The sequence below is a fragment of the Micropterus salmoides genome, unplaced genomic scaffold, assembly GCF_014851395.1.
Source record: "Micropterus salmoides isolate LMB-PRFRI ecotype aquatic unplaced genomic scaffold, ASM1485139v1 Ms_hic_scaffold_7, whole genome shotgun sequence".
NCBI classification, from domain to species: domain Eukaryota; kingdom Metazoa; phylum Chordata; class Actinopteri; order Centrarchiformes; family Centrarchidae; genus Micropterus; species Micropterus salmoides.
This window is the reverse complement of record NW_024044459.1, coordinates 10811591-10834703: the sequence shown is the minus strand read 5'-3', so window position 1 is coordinate 10834703 and position 23113 is coordinate 10811591. Positions and strand designations below refer to the sequence as shown.

The 23113-nt window shown below is 38.8% G+C and overlaps 1 protein-coding gene across 1 annotated transcript in view; it reads right to left on the bottom strand.

The window, feature by feature from the left end:
- The window catches only part of LOC119891218 (protein unc-13 homolog B-like), a 176826-nt gene that overhangs the window by 131352 nt on the left and 22361 nt on the right, over window positions 1–23113 (bottom strand). The window contains exon 3 of the mRNA XM_038702597.1: window positions 7068–7167. Coding sequence (XP_038558525.1) covers window positions 7068–7167 — 100 coding nt within the window. The remainder of the gene's footprint in view (window positions 1–7067; window positions 7168–23113) is intronic.

The following is a 23113-nucleotide window of genomic DNA, read 5'->3' as shown; positions in this document are numbered from 1 at the left end:
ACAAATGTGGCATGATTTGATTTACAAGAAGGATGAGGTTTCTTTAAAGATACCAGAATTTTAAAAGATAAATAATAGGAAAAGATTTATGATGGGAAAAATAAGTATTATAGCGTGCAGTATAAAACTAGACAATAATGAGCAACACTTCCAGCAAGTGGCAACATTTGATTAAAAAAAACTGCTGCTGCCCCCCCCCACTGTTATATGTCAAAAAAACCACTTTTTGCAGTTGTATATACGCCAGTGGACAATTTTAGCTTGTTGGCTGTCATTTGTTGTGGCAGTTCTGTTGCTTTTATGCAAAGTTACAGATTCCAGACAGATTATGGGCAGAAGTGCAATGATTGGCCTGCCAAAGTGGATGTTCTGAAAATAGGTTTTCAAGACCAAAATCTACACAAACCAGCCACATCTTGGAGAATCACATCATTTGACACACATCAAGGGAAGTCTATAACAAACACCAGACACATCGTACAGACAGAAAAAGAAGTCGAGAGACAGTCGTCACATCACAGGTTCTTATCGATCTCTCTGTCTCTCTATTTATCTGTCTATCTACTATAGTATTGATCTAAACAAACAATATGCTGACAATTTTGCAACTGTCAACCCATTGGATTGTGGTATTTATTTGACTGTTGAAAAGGGTCAAAAGGTCAGCAAAATTAGAAGGAATCATCTTATTGTGACCATGTATTCATTTGAGTTTCTCTCAAGTTTATCTACCGAACATCTACAGTTTAAGGGACTGCCAGCCTGGTAACGGGGGCGTCCGTGTTCAACAGGATAATTAAGCTGCAGAATATGACTACAGGAATTGAAACAGACTACATACATGTAACTTTTCCAGTTTGGAAGACATTTACTAATTTTAGCTGACGCTTTTATCCAAAGCAACTTACAATTGCTATACATGTCAGAGGTCGCACACCTCTGGAGCAACAAAGGGGTTAAGTGTCTTGCTCAGGGACACAATGGTGGATATCTCACAGTGGGAATTGAATCCAGGCAAGCATCTTATCTATGGGCCATCACCACCCCAAGACAAAAAGAATGCAAAAAATAAGTTTTAGTTTGAGACTCACCATTCTTTGTAATTTCATTGTCACAGAAAATGTGGTAAAAGGTTCTTTTTTTTCATTCTCTAAATTATATAAAACATGTGTTTCTCAAACAAAGAGCATTTTCATTATAAAGAGGAAACCTCGAAAGGCTTTAATGAAAAGTGTTGTGGGCAAATTTTGAAACTTTTCCTCGCTTGCAGCCGGTGAGAATCAGCAGTAATCCAACATTAGACGTGTGTGTGCGCATGAGTCTTGTTCTCTTACTAACTAAGGAGACTGAGGACTGGTTCTTAAGGCAGGTCCTTGACAAGTGAACCAAGGTGACAGCAAATGCAGCTCTGTGTGTGTCCATACCATCCTATTTTAGTTGAATGGATTTCTAAATCTGACTAAATTAGGAGAATATTTAATGTGCTAAAGAAAGCAGATTAGATTAAAAGTAATGCTCTGAAGATAAACTCTTTATTGACATAATGGCTTTCACAAGGTACCGACCTTTTAGGACATCAGACTCAGATATATACTGTTCAGCCTCAGCAGTATTAATGTCTCTGTCACATCATGATGGATGCAACATTGACGGGAAAAACTCCCACAATCACAAGTTGCAAGTATTGTCCGACAGACGCTTCAAGGTGGCAGTTGCCAAGATTATTATTATTATTGTGTGCAATTTCCACATTTAATGAGTCATTATGTTGTGTTTAGCTATGCTTGTATAGTACCTAGAGTTGGTCATTTAGGGGGAAAACATAACAACTTGAAGTTTAATTTCATATCATAGTTTCATATCCTAGATAAATGCCAGTGGGGAGAATGAGTGAGTGAGATGTTCTCCCCTGCCTTGACATGCTGTCTGATTTGAGGGAAGTCTTTTACATTCCTTCAGTGAGCTAGTCAGTGGTCAAGACACTGCTTGAGGTACTGTATGTGTTAAGGTATGTATCAATTTGGACTGTACCAGTTTGAGGCAAGAAAACCTTTCCTGGCTGTGAATACATTTTCTAGATGCCACTATACATGTAACCAGAAAAGGCCTCATTAAGCATCATCTTCTCTTTCACATGCCTACAAATGTACTTCATGTTGAGAACAGCCACTTCAAACCAGTGTTCGTTAAACCCTGCAGTGTAAATGGATGGCTTGCAGCTGGAACAATTATAATAGAAAGAAAGGTTAACAGCCAGCTGCAAACAGTCAGAAAGAAAGAGGGAGTCCAATCAGCAAGGGAGAGATTGAGATTGAGAGGAGCTCTGAGTGCAGTCGGGAATACTATTACTATTTCCTACTTTGTTTTTATTTTTTGGGCAGGAGTGTGAGGGTGGCAGGATGGGTGCACACAAGCCAGGCTTAGTCTAAACTCATCCCTGGCTCAGACTGAAAATGAAAACCACATTTCACTTTCCATCAAGCTCTGTCTGTCCCCCGCTCTCTCTCTAATCTGCAGTATGTTCACCAAGTCATAGTATGGCTGCTAATCCTACAACCTGGAAGCCTCTATTTGACCGTCATATAGAGCATGATTAATGCAACACGAAAGTGTCATCACAGACGCACGTTCAGACAGTACAGTTAATCTAATCACACTCAAACAAGCTTCAAACACTGACATACTCTCCTAGTTCATGAATGCAACACTGGTCACTGAAAAAAGGAGGAATTCAGCTGTGAGAAGGTCGCTTCCCTGCAGCTCCCGAGCAATGCAACAATGTCCTGTTTGCATCAAACATGTTTGATGTGACACATTGCAGATTACATCATTCAGAAGAATGAAAGTGTTGCTGAAAGTGTAATGTGCATTTATTAAATAAATTAAATTACAGTATCTGTTCAATTTAAGTTTTTTTTATCCAGTGTAATTAGTTCTGGTGTGAAGAGACCAATTAACACTCTGTAGACAAATACTCATCATTAATTGGGTGTTCAGGTCAGGTTTCAAGGTTAACATTTTAACAATGGTGGTAATAGCAAGAAAAGTGCCACTTAATGCACTTATTCTGAAAGCATTCTGTATTAATACTACTGAGATTTTTCATTCACATTCTGCAGTATTGCAGTACATTGACATTTTCCCTCATTTCATCCATTTCTGATTTTCTTCAGGGTGGCCAGAGGACTAGAGAATATACCAGTTTAGGGCCATTCAAAAGTTTCTAATTCACTTAATCTGCAGGAGAAACATATTTGCCACATTTTCATTCTGTAAATATAATCCTATATCCTGTAAGGGAAAGATTTCATCTGTGGCCCGTTGTCTGGTAGTTTTCATGTTTTTGAAGTGGTAACAGCAAGACAGAAAGATTGCCACCTAGAGAGACTCAAGATTCAGTGTCAGAGTACTGCCCACAAAGTCAAATGACACTATCTAATCCAGCAACCAGAAATATGGCATGCTTTGAAGTTAAGTCTTAACCATTACATTACAGTAAGTAATACCCTTTTCCAGCTAATGCACATCTACTGCTGGTAAAACAATTGAGGTTGGAGGATAATGATAAGGACAAGGTGTGAGAAACAGGCCACATACAGCCCAAATATTTTGTTTAGTTTTTTCTCCACATCATGCAGCTTGAATTTTTATTATATATGCTGTGATTTTATCATTTGTGCAATGCACTAAGTAAAACCCACAGTTTGAGCACATACTTGGCCCTATGACAAACACGTCTGTCTCACTCCTCTTGTAGAGACCTCTCATTCTGGGAATTAAAATCAGTTGCAGTTCCTACTTGAAACCTCCAACAGCGCTTTAACGCAGCACGCTGCTGCTGCCTCCCATCGAGCCTGACTGCTGCTAATGAGATTTAGGGGCTAATTAGCCACTTCGCATAAGAGGCCAAGGGGTTTCCTTTGTATATAATCATCAACATCATTTCAGTCATTATGGTTATAATGGACGGTATTTTACTTGAGTTGACGTCTTGATTCACCTTCTCGCGGTAAACATAAAAAATCATGCATCTCTATTCCTTCAAAATCTGTACACACAGCCAGGAACAGACAAGTGTTATTTATTCTTTGTCTGAAAAAAGTATTTTTAAAAGACAAAGACATGATGAAAGTGAAAATAACAGTCTGGGTAATACTGATAGAGGATAGGGTAGTAGCAGAGATTATGAGCAGCCAGGAGAGTGAGGGAGAAACAGTGTGTATGCCTAATGTTTATGAGTGTTTTACAGGCTATTTAAATGCAAAACTATTTTGAGGAAAAGCCTCTCGTGCTGTAAACTGATAGGATTTCCAGATATCCCCTTTAACTGACATCCTTTAGATTGCCATAACAATTTTCTAGGCCGGTGACAGATGGCAGGAAAACTACTACTCTAGTCACAGGAATAAATTAACTAAAACTTCAACATTTAAACGTCTCTTACATGTTGTTCTGAGAAACCAGATCCAAAGTGTCCATCAGCAGGTGTTGGTGTTGATGGGGCAGATGGGGCTTTCACATCATCCCTTTTTAAAGCACGACTGCTAAACTAAAACATGTAGATCCTTGGAGAAGCATAATTCCAGCTTTATTCATATGTTTCTCCTGTAGTAACTCTACTCGTAAAGGAGGGGTATGTGATACGGCGAAAATCCAAATTCCACGACAAACACCATGTTATAGAGTGAACAACAACACAGCAAGTAACGTTAGCTTGTTACATCAGTTGTGGGTTTGCAAACAGTCACTACAGTTGCTGCTGAACGGACAGCTAGCGGACCGTGAGGAAATTTTTGCTGAATTTGACAAAATTATGTTTATTGTCTTAGAATCACATTCACCACCTTTAACTGCTCACAGCTGCACATCCACTTCATCCTCAAGAGCAGCTAAGATCTGGCCTCTTTTCAACAAGCTAAGAATAAGAATAGATGGCAGAGGAACAATTTTTAGAGTTTCTAAATATTTGGAATTATACACAAAAATGAATTCATGTTCCTGTCATACTGTACCTACTAATCCTAATGGACCAATTACAATATGATATACTGAATGACTTTCGCTACATGTATGTGTATATGACAATAAAGTATATCTAATCTTACTTATACTGGTTTTAAATTAAATGCGTCTGTGTTATGGTACTAATGCAGTATTAGCGTATGATAACTCCATGTGAACTGTATGAGGAAGAAGTACAAGACATTTGATTATTCTCAAAATTAATGAGAAAAGCTACATTATATAAAACACCAACCAAGTAAATTAGCAAGTAAGTTTTAAATTGGTTACTTTCTGTGTCAAGACCTGTCAGTACTGAAGCACAAAACAATACAAGCAGAGAATAACTTCAGCCTGCTGGATCAGAGGTCAGGTTACAGGCTTGACTTGACAAAGAAAATAAAAAAAATAAAGAAAGAGTATAAAAGAATCATAGCACCAGAGTAAAACCACCTTCAAAAATCCAATATAAAAGAAAATGTATTTCTCTACTCCACAGACAGATATAACCGCAAGTTGCCAAAAGAAGAAAAGCAACAACTGACAAAGGGACTTCAGAAAAGAGTGACAGCCTGTGACATAGTACTGGACAGTCCGTGTTTTTATAGGCCATAGAGAAGGAGTCATTGTGCATCTAGCCACCTAGTAAGAAGTGATATGGTGATTTGCAGGTCAAAACACATCTAGACATCTTGGCTTAATTTGGCTGAAAAGTTAACATTTTTTCGCTATGCTAGAGCCGTGGCTCTAGGCACAGCAAGGTCGTTCAGATGGTCAGTTGGTCTGCTATTGGATTGACTGCCACAAAATTATGTACAACCATTCATGTTCCCCAGAGATTCCAGTCAATTTTAATTTGTCTAATACCTTTTTTTTTATGACCAAATACCGGTAAAGCTGTACAGTAAGCCTCACAGAGAACCTAGGCTTGCTGTAGACATTTAGTCTGGTATCTGTTGCATATAACCATTGCATTGACTCTATTTCAACAAATTGCTAGGATCTGCTTTACATTAAAATAAAAGCACTTGCTATAAGCACTTGCTATAAGCTATTGAAACAAAAGTTATATTTAACCTTACCTATTTAATTTAACCTATTCTGTTACACAAAAGAACTCTAGAGAGAAATCTGAAAAATGTACCAATCCATTTATCTGAAAAGACAGCAAGGCCTCATTTTTGTAAACAATTTTGCTTTGGAGGACAGAACAAAAATGCCGGAGCAGTTCAGAAAACATGCTGTAAAAATGTCTACAATTGCCCCATCTGAGCCATGCCACCTAACATACGGCTCGTTTTGGCTTTCTGTGCTTTCTGTCCTTCTGCTATTTACACACATCTCCACCAGCAATGGCTAACCGGCCCATCCCTAAAAACCTTTTCCTCCAAAATAAGTCCTTAAGGCTTTGGATACAAGAAGCAGCACTACTTCCGCAAGCACAAAAAGAAAAGTAGGATTTCTACATGAGCTATATCTGTACTTTTGCTCCCCTGTGGAATCAGACTGGGCTGGACAATTCATTCGATTTATCACTGACTCATCCACTTATCTGAGCTCGGCATGTAATTTCACTTTCCATCCATCCTACCTCCTCTAACCACAAATTCCCATTTAGTAGCCTGTGCCAGCCGGCCAGACTGGAGTCCCACAGATGGCTGACACTCCCTTTCCATTTCAGTAAGGCCTAGCTAGCAGGTCAGCTAGCAGTGGATACCTGGTCTGTATTCATCTAAGGGCTGACACACACTCCGAAGATTCATCTTCTCTCTGCAATTGTCTTAATGCATCCCAAGAGGTTGGTGCCGAACATGCTGTTGCTGCTAATATAAGTGACAGTGAGCCACTGAGCCAAAAAAGCAACTGGAGGAAATTGGAAACCAAGGCAAGAGTGGTCAAAACTGAAACTCATGTCACTTCAGCTAAACTTAGTGCCATAGATTCATCAAAATGTATTTTCATTGTACTGATAATTTGGGTCTTCATTGTAAAAATCCAGTGATAAATAAAAGCTCATACAGTAAGTCATTTGTTTAAAGTAAGAACAGCAACAGGATGATACTCACAACATGAAGTCTTGTTCCCAACATGGCTTATCCCCACGGACTGTGATGGTGGTGCTCTTCACATTTTGCACTTTTAAAGTTACGTAGGCGTTGAACTTGTCTGGAAAAGAGGTGAAAAAATAAATAAAACTGTGATTCAGATTTTGCATTTTGACTGAATAGCTGTTTGGATTTATGCCTTCTAAAGCGTATAGTGGATGTATATCTTACAGAATAGTTAATTTTATGGGAACAAAATTGTCATTGTCATTTTTGTCATGTATAAATTTAAAAGTTTGTCCCATGTTATAAAACAAACAACATTTTTCTTTTGTCCTGTCTTGTTTATTCGATCCCGAGGCTCCAGTGAACCATTTCAGTTATTGATTGAACTATAGGAGAAAATATAAATTCCTTCTCTGCATAACAATACAGTAAATGGCCATTATTATTGGAGCAGTCAAGCATCTCGAAAGCTCATGAAAAGATGAATGGAAGAAGTAATCACAATTACCCACATAGGACAAACAACAACAAACTAAGGAACAGACACACACATTTACTCATTTGGCAGACGCTTTTATCCAAAGCGACTTACATTTGAGAAACAACATACAAGCATCAACAAAGCATCAAATACAGCATGAGACACACAATACACAATACATACTAGTAAGAGCAGCACAGTCAGTCAGAAGATTCCATGCAGAATTGAATATTGTACACTAATATACAGTAAATGGAAATAAAGATATTATCCCCAACTCAGCAGCAGGACATGACCACAAAACACAAAGCGTATGCTAATTTTAGCCAGTGCAATACGTTTTGTCTTTTAAATCACCAAAACAGTGCAAAGAAACCATAAACCACTGTGGACAGCATATTTGTGCAGAATTGTCAGCTTGACATTGATCAACTTTGAAGGCAATTAACATCCTGAATCATAATTCATCAGAGTCCAAACAAATAATGTCTTTGCCAATATTACAGGATAAACAAGTAGATTTCTCTGCACTACGCTCCATCCCATAAAAAAGGTGGGATCAAATGTTTTTCCCCAAATTGTAAAACCTAAACCTAACCTAAACCTAACTTTATTTAACTCAAAAGAATTACTGAAACTGATTACATTTAAAACTTTAACTGACTAACTTTATTTTGTAAGTTAAACAAACTTTATTGATTAAAGGTTCAGTGTGTAAGTTTTAGTGGCATTTAGTAGTGAGGGTTGCTACTTGCAGCCAGCGGCTCACGGTGCATTCAAGTGCAGATTTTTCCGGGAAATCCATTGGCTGCACATGCATGCTCCCAAGCCTGTTGAATCTGTATTGTACACTCAGCAACAACACCGCAACTAACGATATGGAGTCCACTAAAACCAAAAACCTACCGGCTCCCAGCACAATACAGACTCCAACAACAAACTCCACGTAAGGATAAAAACCAACAACCAAGTTTTTTTTTTGTGCTGGAGCCCATCAGGCCAGACGAGAATCAGATCGATGTTTGGTGAAAATACAGTCAACATCAGAAAAACTTGAGTCACAAAGAGACCATAAAACAATAATCATGATATTGTTGCTATGAGTAGACAAAGTAGGGAAAGCAAATTAAATCCCAGTGATGTTTCAGGTACATTCATCAAAAATGTTTCTTCATTATGTTGACTAATAAAATGTTACCTGTGGAGCTTTACGTTTCCTTTAAATTGTATTATTTATAGCAGACTTGCATTTCTCTGGGAGTTTTTTGGGGGGGTTGCACGTACTGAATATCAGATGCTACTAAAATTCTCAAAAGGAAGTCCAAATGCTTAAAAACACAGGTAAAATAACAAAAGTAAAGAGTAACAAATGAGACGGGGCACAATTTCTTTCAATAGAAACGTGTAAGCGGAAGTTTCGTCTGTAGGCTATTGTTTGCCTTGCTGAACCTCCTCTGGACTATGGCTCAGAGATATATCCTCAAAAGGAACTAAGACAAACTGTGTTTAGCTCTCTTTCCAGCCACTAAAATGAACAAAAAATGAACAATTGTAACTGAACTCTGCTATGTGCCTTTCAATAATGCTCATTTGCAAGAAAGTGTCACTATTAGGGATGAAACAATTACCAGTTTAACGATAAACCATGGTCGTATTTTAGTTTATATGTGAGCGCTGAGGGAAACTTGATTGAAGAAAACAGCCTTATAGTGAACGCAGGGTGAGTTAACTCTTAGCTTTGGTTTGTCTGTCTAACTTGCTAATAGCGTGTAAACTGAAGCTCTCAGTGTTGCTGCTCGTGTAAAAACACTACACGTTGTTCTGTTGCTGTGTGCGTCGTGTGTCAGCAGAGTTTATTCTTCCCCTGCACGTGAAAACACGTTAAGCAGTTTAGTCACCCAGTCAAATTAGCAGCTATCAAATTAGCAGCTATCAAATTAAGTGTCAGAACAGGAGAAACGCAGCAGACTCGTCTGTATTTACGTCAGTCGATGGGCTCATTGCTGTTGCTATCACTGTCTTCTAAAGACTTATTTGTTTTAATGTAATTGTGCATGGGGTCATTGCATTACCTATATAATATATAAAATCTTGATAATGCACATGTTGATGTTTACAAAAGGTATTGGCTGTTATATTATTGTTCATGCAAACAAAATGGTAAATTTATTTGTAGTTTTAAATATAAAACTTGTTGAAATGGTTTCAGTGTGTGTACTAGTACATTTTAATCTTTTTCGGCACATTATTACAATACATTGGATAATACTGTTAACCGTGATAATTTTGATCACTATAATCGTGATATGAAATTTTCATACCGTTTCATCCCTAGTCACTATAAACTATGGAAGCGCTGAACAAAGAAGATTTCATACCAAGAAAAGGCCAGTTCACACTCATTATATTTTCCCATCACACACTTGATGACTTTACAGAGAACTATATGACCCTTTCCCTTATTTTCTATGACGCTGCTTCATTTTCATTGATCCAGGCTTAATATAGTCATATTCACTTATGTTAAGGCTACATGGGGTTATTCAAAAATTGAAAGATAATCACTCTCTCATTTCCCTGGAAGTTTCTCCTTGTTCCCATTGAGGGTCTAAGATTATAATTTCATAATGTCGTGAAGAACGTTAATGTTGAATGAAGAATGTTAATGGATACATTGTTGTCCTCTTTTAAATTTTATCTACTGTATACTTGCAACCGGTATTTAATTTTTTATTCAAACTATTTTGCCTCTTGGCAGACTTCTGAATTGCAGGCCACATCAAAATTTTTTTCAGTGATTCAAATAGATCTGGTGTACATTTGAAATCCACGAAAAAGAGCGACAGAATGTGATTGATTATTGTAAGTTGACTTACAGACATCCCTGTTGAATTGGCATACAGTTTTTCATTGATCAAATTGAGAAAAAAACACAATTGAAAAATATAGTTTACATTTAACCCACCACACCTGTTCGACTGGGCCAAACCATGCTGTATATGTTGTATGTATGCCTTTAAAGAAGTAATTCATTTACTAAATAAACAATAGATGATTGAAGAGATTGCTGATTGTTCAACAACAATGTAGCTTTAAAATTAGCTTTTTAGCACAATTTTGTCATATCAAAAAGGTGCAAAAGTGACAGAATCTCTACCTCTATGTGGGGTGTGGTCATATCTCATGTAATTATTGGGAAACAAGGGAACTTTAAATTTTAATTTTAGGATTCAGACATTAGTGTAAGTGCAAGGGCAGAGGTTATGGTTAAGGTTAGATAAAGTATCCAGATAATTACCTACCCAATGTCCAAAAACATGTGTCTGTGTGTCCTGCTGTCTATCTCACAGAGATGAGCATCATCAGCATAAACCAAGGAGGTCTGAGCCACCAACCACCTAATCCCTGCTTGATTACCTGCCTCAAGTAGCCTACTCTTCAGAGGAACAGAGAGCCCAATGCACATCAGACTGAAAGAGCAATGGTAATGTGTGTATTTGTGTATCCTTGTACATCTCTGTTCTCAATCTTACAACTACTTTCTTTTGAACAGTGCCAGTGAAGCTGAGGGCAGCGTGAGTGGATTTGGGGTGAATATGAGGTGAGCGACGTGATCATCCAGCTGCATAAATTAATACCTTACAACCAGGGTTTGGTTCCAATTCCCAGTTTCCAATTTGGATGTGGTTTCAAGATGGTTATTAAGGTCTACCTTTGGTATTTATCAACCTGGACCTTATCTATGTGATTAAATGGGACAACCTGTTTTGAAGTTTGTCCAGTATAGAGCTGGAGGCCCGTAGTCAGCAGCAGCAAAACAGCAGCATCATAATCCTTGCGGGCAACTGCACACTGTCAAAGTATGTCCACTCAAGTGCTTGTTTTTTCCACTGACATGCTCAAATTGCTATTGTCTGACAACATTATGAAAGTCACTTCCTTGACAAAAAACTTTTGAGAAGTTTGAGAAGTACTGATCCAATGTAAAGCCAGGATCTGAAGTATCTTTGACTTCTCCTACCTGAAAAAGAACCTGGAAGAGCATCATTTTCCTGTGGTCTGAACCCTGCATTACAGAGTAGTGCAGTAAGTAGTAAGTGTAGTGTCCACTGACTCTACAATTTGGTCAGACTCAGTGAAAGACGGAGTGTCACTATTTGCTCTTACTAGTACTTATTGCTGCTCTTACTAGTATGTATTGTCAGTTGTTTGATGTTCTGTTGATGCTTGTGTGTTGTTCCTCAAATGTAAGTCGCTTTGGATAAAAGCGTCTGCCAAATGAGTAAATGTAAATGTAAGGGATCCATAGCGTACATCAGATATTGTATTTTGGTAAACACATTGTTGCACACAGGTGTTTCTTATGTGTATCCAATTTCGGTCTCAAAATCCCCCTGGACGGCGTTGTTGATTACATTGTCCTGCTTTAGCAAAGAGAGCAGGGCAGCACTAAGCTAATTACTGTGGAGATTAAACACTCCAACTGACAGAGCAGAGGATGCCCCCTGCATTTCTTAATCCTTATTTATGCAGGGAGGGTTGACTGAGCACTTAACCTGCTTCACACACATTCACACACCTGGGAGCTTCCCAGTAAAGTTCTGCTGTGCGGCCTATAGCTCTGCTGGATGGAAGACACAACTGGTGAGCATGTCCACGCTTTCAGGAGAATTCGATTTGATTCACTGATCTTAGAAGTTTATTTTTATTTGACTGGGTGTATTAAAACATAGATCTCCCAGTCTGTCTCCGTTGAGCAGGTATGATTTAAAAATGAAAATTGACTTTGTTAAACACAAAGCAAGAGAAAATTATCAGTTATTTAGTCTGCTTGTTCTTTTCTGTGTTTTGGGTTTTAGTCCTGTTTGTTCCTTGGGTTGTGTTCAGTCTGCCTGTTTCCTAAGGGCTGTTTCACAAAAGCAGAATTTAGAAATCCAGGATAACAGAAAAGGCTAGGCTTGACCTAGTGTGATAAGTGCTTTATCTGTTTCACAAAGGCCAAACCAGGCTCAGTAGGAGCTTGCCAGCTATAAGTAATTCAGATAAATGCTCGTTAACAGCTTTCTTCAAGAGACCACACGGTTGATGACAGATTTATTGATGCGAAATGGAAAAGACGTATGCAGCATACTTTACACATAGTGAGTAACAGCAAATAAAAAAGGTTTACAATCAAAAAATGCACATATTAAAAGAAAGACAAAAACACGATTGCAGTATTAAAACAGCTAGAAAAGGCGTGGCAAACAATAGAGGACCGACTGAATGAGTAAGTAGCTAAAAATATCACTGCTTTTAACTGAAACTGTCATAATTATGATGTTACCATTCATGATAACGTGTCAAACCTTAAAAGTGAGAAGTGGACTTTAATATGTCACTCATCAAATGTATTAATTACAACCACTAATCAACATACTATCTATTCAGTTTAATTTTATTTATATAGCTCCAATTCACAACAAGTTATCTCCTGGTACTCTCTCTCTCTCTCTCTCAATTCAATTCAAATTAGCTTTATTGGCATGAATGTAATAACAACATTACCAAAGCATCATATATACACAACATAAGAACAATCAGCTCCATACATTTCATTAAACAATTAAAGCGTAAAGTAATCAAAGTGTATGTGTGTTTGTGTTTTAAAAAAAAAAAGAGAAAAATAAAAAAAGATAAATAAAACAGCTTGTGTGTGTTTGTGTGTTTGTTAAAAAATATATTAAAAATAAACTAAATAAATAAAACAGTAAGCGTGTGTGTGCGTGCTAAAAATATATAAAAAATAAATAAATAAATAAAACAGTAAGTGTGTGTGTATGTGTGTTAAAAAAAATATATATTAAAAATTTAATTAAAAAAATAAATAAAACTGTAAGCGCGTGTGTGTGTGTGTGTGTGTGCGTGTGTGCGTGTGTGTGTATGTGTGTGTGTTAAAAAAAGTATATATTAAAAATTAAATTAAAATAAATAAATAAAACAGTAAGTGTGTGCGTGTTAAAAAATATATAAAAAATAAATAAATAAATGAAACAGTAACGTGTGTGACTGAATTAATTGATTAATTAATTGATTTCTCTCTCTCTCTCTCTCTCTCTCTCTCTTTTATTCCACGTAAACCTCCTCACTGTTGTTCACTGTGTGTAAAGTATGGTGCATACGTCTTCTCCAATTATGGAACCTATTAACCACAAACTGTGTGCTACCATATTGCCAAAATGTAGGCTACTTCTGGTATTTTAATGCAGGCTAATGAAAAAACACATACACAAGAACATGGAATAACTGAAAAAAACACTGGTTTCTGATCGGCGTGACCGCTGACTGAACATATAAGGAACCAGGAAGTCTGGCTGTTTGCCTCGTCTGGAGCAGGCTAGCTGCACAGAATAAATCATGGTAACTTATGTGCTACTGCGTTTGTGAAATCGAGTCATGGCCAGGATATCTGGAAAATCCTGGCTTAATCCGCTATTCTAGTTTGGTAAACAGCCCTCTGTTCTGTTTAGGTTAGTCTTGTCTGGTCTTAGTTCAAGCCCTGTGTCATGTCTGTCTGATTGCCCATCTGTGTCACCTGTGCTTCACTCTTCCTGCCAGTGTGTATGTGTGTACGTGTGTGTGTATGTGCTCCTGGTCTTGATTGCCTCATGTGTTCCACCTGCTCTCCCGCCCTGCTCCTTTATCTGAAGATAAATGTTTGTCAGTTATGTTCAGTCTCTGTTGTGTCATCATAATATGTTGAGTGTCTCTGCTGTACTGTGTTTCGACCCTTCTGGATTTATTTGGATTATTCTTTGTGTTGTCGTTGCTTCTCATGTGGTGGACTTAATTGTATTTGCACATCTGCCAGCCACTGATGCATGTAAGACTTACAACTCTTTTCAGTGTAATAAATGCTGCAATTAACCCGCAACTTTCTGTGTCTCGCGTTTTGGCCCTAAAGCTCTGTTTCCTCTGCTTCTGTGCTCGACCGCCGTGACACATACACTCAGCGGCCACTTTATTAGGTACACCTGTTCAATTGTTTGTTAACACAAATGGCTAATTAGCCAATCACATGGCAGCCACTCAAGACAACCTGGTCAAGACAACCTGCTGAAGTTAAAACCGAGCATCAGAGTGGAGAAGAAAGGGGATGTAAGTGACTTTGAACGTGGCATGGTTGTTTGTGCCAGACGGGCTGGTCTCAGTCTTTCAGAAACTGCTGATCTACTGGGATTTTCAAGCACAACCATCTCTAGGGTTTACAGTGAATGGTCCAAAGAAGAAAAAATAGTGGACGAAAAAGCCTTGATGTCATGGGCAGACTGGTCCATGATGACAGAAAGGCAACAGTAACTCAAATAACCTTCTTCTATCCCCTACAATTATCTTGTATTTATTGCACTTTTTTGTTTTGATTGCACTTTTTGTTAACTCTTACATCCTTCCCTAGGTATTTACCCCATTGATGTGATATGTACTATGAGCCCTTACTAGTACTTATTGCTGCTCTTACTAGTATGTATTGTCAGTTGTAGATCTGTATTTTATGCTCTGTTAATGCTTGTATGTTGTTCCTCAAATGTAAGTCGCTTTGGATAAAAGCGTCTGCCAAATGAGTAAATGTAAAATAACCACTCGTTACAACCAAGGTATGCAGAATACCATCTGACGCACAACATGTCGAACCTTGACGTAGATGGGCTACAGCAGCGGAAGACCACACCGGGTGCCACTCCTGTCAGCTAAGAACAGGAAATTGAGGCTAAAATTCGCACAGGCTCACCAAAATTGGACGATAGAAGATTGGAAAAACGCTGCCTGGTCTGACGAGTCTCAATTGAATAGTTGCGATTCAGATGGTAGGGTCAGAAACGGGAGATTCGCATCATGGATGTGAAGCTGACAAACCTGCAGCAACTGCGTGATGCTATCCTGTCAATATGGACCAAAGTCTCTGAGGGATATTTCCAACACCTTGTTGAAAGTATGCCAGTTAAAGTTGCTGCTGCCAGCGCTGTTTTCCAAAGTAGCCCGTCTAATGAGGACGGCCCCTGTCTATGCAATCGATGCAATTGTTAATGTGTCATTTTGCTATTTGTCAAACACTAAAGATGTCTCTCTATTCGGCAGGACACAACCTCTAAGCTTAGAGCGTGCACAGGCATATAGAGCATGTGGGGGCTGGACTACGATACAGACACGTTTTTCTACCATCATGCCTGTATCGTTTTGAAGCAAAGGCTTGTGTTCATAAAATGTACACGTATAGCGATTTGCAACTTGTGAATCAAAACTATTTTATTTGTATAAATAAATGGACTTAAATGAGTATCCAGCCGTTTGGCTGATAGAAAGCTTTAGTGTAAATCAAAGTTTAGAAATTGTACCTAGATTTTATCCTGATATGAGACACATGAAATGTCAAGAGTAAATGTGGCTTATCTGTCTCTGAGATGGAGGTGAAAGGGTTAATCTAGAATAATCCATCATTCACTTAAGGGGGTTGCCAGGTCTGTGATTAAGGGGACGAGACAACTGGCAGAGTGCAGACAGCCCCATTTACTGCCTGAGCTAACAGTGGTATGGTAAAATTAAACAACAACTGGACAAGCTATGAGGAAAGAAAAACAAACAAACAAAAATAAAATAAGACGGAAAAATATGTTAAAAATTGAGCAATAGACTATATTTGGCATCCGTTTCCTTTGACACCACCAGGGCTGTCATGATCAGATATATGAATGACAGTCGGCAGAAGTCCATCAATGTGTGGTTGCAGGCGCGCACACACACACACAGAAACAAACCTCCTCCAATAAGCAGCAACTAGCAGTGATGAGGAGGATATATCCCAGCATGCAGTGGGACCCTCTTGGGGAGCAGCTGACGTCATTTATAATTAAGTGCCGATGACTTATGAAAATAAATAAGTTATATTCAGTTACACTTGGACGTGCACAATGCAGCCAGGCGAGATGACATTTACTAGGCTGTCTGCAGTAATGAATACTCTATTATGGGAGGGGATGGAGGAGGCTGGAGAGTGAGGGAGAGTAGTGGGAGGGTGAGAGGAGGAGAGCTTTGGGTGGATGAAGAGAGCTGAAGGAGATATTAAACTGAGACTAAATTCTTATTGTCTCACAAGGGCAAACAGACAGGATGTTCCCTTTTTTATTTCAGCAACATTTGTTTCAACATCAACAGCACTTTCCCCACAAAGTCCTGCTCCACATTCATATTTGACAGGTCAGACCTGCAATAAAAAAAATAATATTTTTATATTTACTTTGAATCAAACTACACGCTACCTGGCCAGCACCAAACTACAGACAGACAAAGGTAGCTGAAAAAAAAAGAACATCAAGCAGTTTAAAAGCCAGATTTTTTTCTCAATTGGTGCAGGTCAAAACAAGTGTAATGGAATGAATACATTCATCAGAAAAAAAATAAGACTCTAATTGAATGTTAATGTTGCTCCACTTCTTATGGGGATAGTTCCGTAGTCAGTAGCCATCTTTTCATCAAAGTGTTTTTAATGCGCATTTTGAAGTATCGCATTGCAAAAAGGTTGATGGAAACAAAAAGTTTACGCTCGCTAAATGGGAGATGGAAACAATTTTGCCGAATAAGTTCTAACGTAGCAAACATGTAAATCATGACTGATCAGCTCTTTCCACTGTTGGCAGCCATGTCTCCGTGTGTTATTCTCATAACACACGGAGACATGGCTGGTAGCAACTTGCCCAGTTGTTGAAACACATTTCTGAGGACCTCTCTCCACTTTTCTCAGATCCATGGTCCTCAGGTTCATGCAACTGGTTTTGTTTCTGGTTTGCAATCTATAAGTCTGCTTAAAATTTGCTTGACAATCAGATGGAAACATGGCTAGTGTATTAGATGCTTCAGTTTGGGGAAGCAGATAGTTGCACTGGCACTGATGCTAAGCAATGTACTGCTGAGGACAGGGTCAGCAGCAAACATGTTTTAGCCATGTGAAAGAAGCCCCCCTGAAAAAAAGTCAATATCAGTGCACTCAGGCAGCCATTTCCTTTGGTACTACATTTTCTCAACCGTAGAACTTGCGTATTCCTACGCTTAAGCCCAACTTGGCTGTGCACTTTATTTCACAGCTGGAGATCATCTGTTTGACTTTCAGCTACTTTATGGAAGAGACGACAAATGAATGAAAATTTAAAGGAGAGATAGCGACAATGAAATAGCATCTACTGTGAACACATGGGGATACCTTTTTCGAAGCGGAGTATACAGAAAAAGAACTTGCAGAAGGACACTGAACAGGCTTAATAACATTTGGGTAAACATTTCTTTACTGGTTGTGTGGTAAGTTGTTTATTTGTAAGTATTCAGCGCTATCTTACCTGATGGTTGGGTACAGCTGTGCTCTTTAGCAAGTGTCTATCTGGCTTATTTGGCCATGGTTTTAAACAATCCTATTCAGAGATCAGAGTTGTGTTCACTGCAAAAGCAGGGCTTTGTCAATGCTGCATGCCGAGTCTTGTAATGTCTAGATTCAGTGCAGTTAGCCACATCTGCTTTTCTAAACTGGGGACACGCTGACCGCTATCTACAGGTAAAACACTGACTATGGTACCTCATACAGCTTCACTTCAAAAATCTTCACACTTTAAACATTTGAAACTTTTTTTAAATAGAGGATGAGATGGAATGTTAATACAGTTTATTATATCAGTATGTTGTACAACACTGTTATATCACACCTTACCAGCCAGTTTTCTTCTAACTTCAGACAATTGAGTGGAGAGAAAACTGCTCATTTTCTCAAATAATTCCTCAAAGGGAGATATACTGCAATTTATTAGGCAGTATACAGTAAAAGTGTCTTCTACAATGGCTACTTACAAATAAACTAAGGTGACTCAGAGGAATTGATGCAGTCTGCAATAAGCAACACACACAGAATACAAGTCAGACAGCACAGCCATTCAGGCTGTCTGAGTCAGGGCAGCCTCATTACACAAACACCATTTCCTCATTATTGTCAGGGATTCCACTGCATTCATTAGACTGCAATGAACCATCACGGCAAGATAACCACTACTACTGATGAGCAATGCGTCAGCTATGAAAAACGACATAATTTCAGACAATTCCCTGTTCAAACACACCTGAAGACAGGCCTGTTGTTCAAGGTAATGATTTATTATAGCAAGTACAGCCCAAAGTTTTCACTGATTGTGCTGGATTGAAGGAAACCATGACACATATGACAACGAGACAAAATGAAGACACATTTGGACCAATTTTCCCAAGCAGAACCAACCATCTACTATTAAAAACTCAGAAGCTCCACATGAGCAATTTCATTCTGCCTGCCTTTCTTAAAGGCCCTTTGTTTGAGATTCAAAGTAGTTTCCCTCTGATTAAAATCCCAACTCTCAAACCTCTAATCCAGAGATCTGCAAGTACAATAAGTGGCCCAAAAACTCAAAAGCAGGTTTTCCTTCCAACAAAATACTAAAACTGATTTCACTGATTTGCATCATCCGGGAGCCACCCACACAGAGCCTCACAACGGCTCTTCAGAAACCTATGGGTGATGTCACCGACACTACGTCCATGTTTTAGACAGTGTATGGGTAACCACCTTGTGGTGCTATACATAAAATCGTGAATCAACAAAGTCATTAGCATACATTCTCTGAAGACCGCAAATGACTGTACCAAATATAATGGCAATTCATCCAATAGTTGCAGGTTGGTTCACAGCTTTGGACCAACAGACTACCTGAATCTCCTCTAGAACCACACATGGCATAAAACAGGATTATGTGTATCTTCTAAACTAATAAAGTGACACATATACCCACCAAGATCTCTCAGGGGTCGTCAACCAGTGGGGTTTCAGGTGGGCCTTGGGACAGCAACCAGCTCCCCCAGGCAAAGAATCTATTGCTTTTTACTATTAAGATAAATCAGACCATGTTTCCCAAACTGGGGCATTAGAGCGGGACAAACTCTACTAGCTGTGTCTGACCTGAGACTAATAATCATGTCACATGGCAGAACTGCATTCTGGGTATAATTGCTATCACCTACATGGCCGAATATTATAGCCCTGTGGAAAAGTAGGTGTGTGAGACTTCCTCTGTGTGTGTGTGTGTGTGTGTGTGTGTGTGTGTGTGTGTGTGTGTGTGTGTGTGTGTGTGTGTGTGTGTGTGTGTGTGTGTGTGTAATTCAAAACCCCACTCAACTGGGTTATCTAGTTTAGGCGATTTGAACCGCAAAGTAGTTTATCATACAATACATGGACCTTGTTATAGGCAGACACCAACTTGGTTTATACTTGTAGTTCTTTGCAATCATTTTGTTTTCCATTTGGGTTTAGAGTTGTGTGCACTGCGCGCACCGCTCCACTGTTTTGCAGCTGAGTGTGGATGGATGGAATGTGGCATCTTAAGTTTTTTAATGCTCAGCTTTTGCAAATTGTGACATCTAGTGACATCAGGGAAAATAGCTTAGTTTCAGTCAGAACTGAAGAAGTCCTTTGGATGAGGGACGAAACATCTTCTAGTATCTTCAACCAAGTCTAGTTGCCCTTGTAGTGTACAGGGCTTGTGCATTTGACAGTTTAAAATAGCACTGTAGCAGCAGGGCAAAGGGTCAGTGACCTCCTAAGGGGAGAGCAGTGATTGGTGGTTATGTAGGGACTGAACCCTTCTATAGAATTTGACCTCTAAGTCCTTGTTTTGTTACCTCAGAATAGCACTGTACCCTTATATTATTTTGCAGACTCAAACCCTTCTATGGTATCTAACAGATACCTACACATATCCTATATAAGCTATGTTTGATGTACAGAGAGACAGAGTGGCCATCGGGCTGCATCACTCTCCAAGCTGTTGCAGAGCTTGTAATTGATGCTGAACTCCTTGATTTAATAAACTTTTATGATCACGAACAGTGTCAAGCGGATTTCTTCTCAACACATCATCGCAGTATTATTGTTCGGACACCACACCCTTGACTTTAACCTTCTTTGGATGACATCTATTTCCTATCTCCAGCCATGGCCACAACAGCTGAAAGCCGAGGTTTTCCAGGAAAGTGCAACACTTTGTGAGATCTTCTGGCCTGCCAGGTTGGGGAAGATGAGGTAATTATATAACGTTCCTGTTCTTACGTGAGGAATTCACAACAGTTCCCTCATAAGTCCTAACTTATGGACTCTAGTTGGATGGTATCCTGATGATTTGTCATTGGCTTCCTATTAAGAGCTCACATCATCTGAGCTAACTTTGTCATTCTCATGCTCTGTTTTTTTTTTTTTTTTAAATGATCTCATTCATAAATGGCCCAAAAACAAATTTGCCATCATCAGTAGCCTCAGGTCTTCCCGAGGGACTATTATCAAAACCCTGTAATATAAAAGAAAATGCTGCTCTGCACTAAACCTGAGAACCAAGTGCTGCTCCATCATGTTATTGTGACAGAGTTAGCTAATATAAAGCAAACAGCTTTGTATTACTCAATAGGATTGGATGTTACTAATCAGCTGGTCAGCTAATGAAAGACTTCAGAACTCTGCATTAGCACTATGCTCAAACAAGCGATAACATTAAAATTACTATGCTTAAAATTACCAGAGCATTGTTTGTCATACTTTTTTTACTGACTAACTTACTTACATTGTAGACAGTGATCAGAGAAATAAGAAGTTAGCATGGCACAGTATCCTGGATCGAAATACTGCAGGTAGCATAATCTGGTTTCTCAAAACCACGATAAGGACTTATCCAGGATACCATGTTTACAGGATGTTGCTCCTTTGTAACTGTTCAGTTGTAAAACCATCACTCATGTCCTATTTTATGAACCCTGGGGAGGCCAATCAAATCTCCTACTTCCGATCTGAAAATCTGCTCTGCGATCGGAGGCCAAAGGCAGCAAATGACAAATCATCTCCTGTATCTGGAGTCTGTCTCTGTCTCCTGAAGACACTGAGGGATTTGTCTCCATCTTCTCCTTTATGCCAGGATGATATGTTGTCATTTCAGGCTAGCAGGTGGCCCTTTGTCTGTAATGATCTATTGATTTTCTTCTCTCCTCCTCTGGCTTGACTTTTCATTCTCCCACTCGTCGCTGTTGTTCTCCCTTCATCATCGCCTGGAGAGAAAGCGGGACGAACAGCTGCAGCCAGCCAAGAGGTAAAATAAAAAGATGCAAAAAAGAAAGGTGGACAAGAAGAGTCCAGCGTTGACTGGCTGCTGAATTGGTGATGCTTCATCCCTGAAGAGGAACATTTATGTAAAAATGGAGAATGAATCCTACGAACTTTGCTGATCCCCTGACTTTTCCAGTAGTGCCACCATGAGGTCCATATTTGTGGTTTTAAGTGAAACTATTAGATGGATTGCGATGGAATTTGGCACAGAAATTAATGTTCCCTTCAGGATGAAATGTAAAAACTTTAGTGATCCCACGACTTTACACTAGTGCCATCATTGGGTCAACATTTTACTTTGTCCAACACTTTGGTTAATAACTAAATATCTGAAACATTATATTCCAATCAGCCTCACATTTACTTTGTATTTAACGGTAATCATGCCAACACACCAAACTAACAAACTATGCACATTATGAACATTATACCTGCCACCAACACTGCTGTAGGCTCTCTTGTTTAAGTATTGTTTAGTATGTAACTAGACTAAGTAAGTAAAACTTTAATTACAGATTCACCTTCAAACAAACGCAACACACATAAAGCATTGCATTCAGCAACCAGCCACTGGCCCTAGCATACCATTTGGAGTTATCAAAAAGCTAACCTTAAAAAGTGGGGTTTTAAATGTTTTTTGAAACAGTCAACAGACTTAGCTGATCTAATGGGAGAGAGCGGGTGTTAGAGCAGTGAAAGAACATTCAGCTTTTGTTTTACATTTGATAGGGGTAATTGAAAAGGGCACTGTAGAAGTCAAGGCGAGAGAAATTGCTGGCAGTAATGATGTGTTCTAAGTCAGAAGCACATAGTAATGATCTGATTTTTGCAGTGTTTCGGAGTTTTAAAAAAAACATGATGACACGGTTTTTAAATTTCAAATGATATTTGTGGCTCTTGACGAAGCAGTTTCAGTGCTGTGTTGTTGGTGAAAGCCAGAAAGGCAGGTTGGAATTTATCAAAAATGTTATTCCCTTCAACCACTTCAAGGAGCTGCTTAGCGACCAGTTTGTGTAGTACTTTGGAAATGAAAGGTTATTTTGATATTTAATCTGTCTAAAATTTTTAGAATGATAAATATAATTCACAATCTTCAGTTGAGGTAGCAGAGAAAGCAGCAGGTGGAGGACAAGCTGACTGATTCTGCTAAACCGGGCTCAGGGAGAGTGTTTATTATTGGTAATTAATTCTGAGAAGTAAGATAGGTAAGGGAAGTCACCGCTTCTAAAAAATACATTAAACAGGTCTGACTTTTTGTCAAACAAAAGAAACACTTAGTGTTTTGCATTTTTCTGAGACTGATTATTTATTAAGCCATCTCTGAAACAAAAACCCAGCTTCAGTGAAACAATATATATTCTGAATTAAGAAAATCTGCACAAACTTCCACAA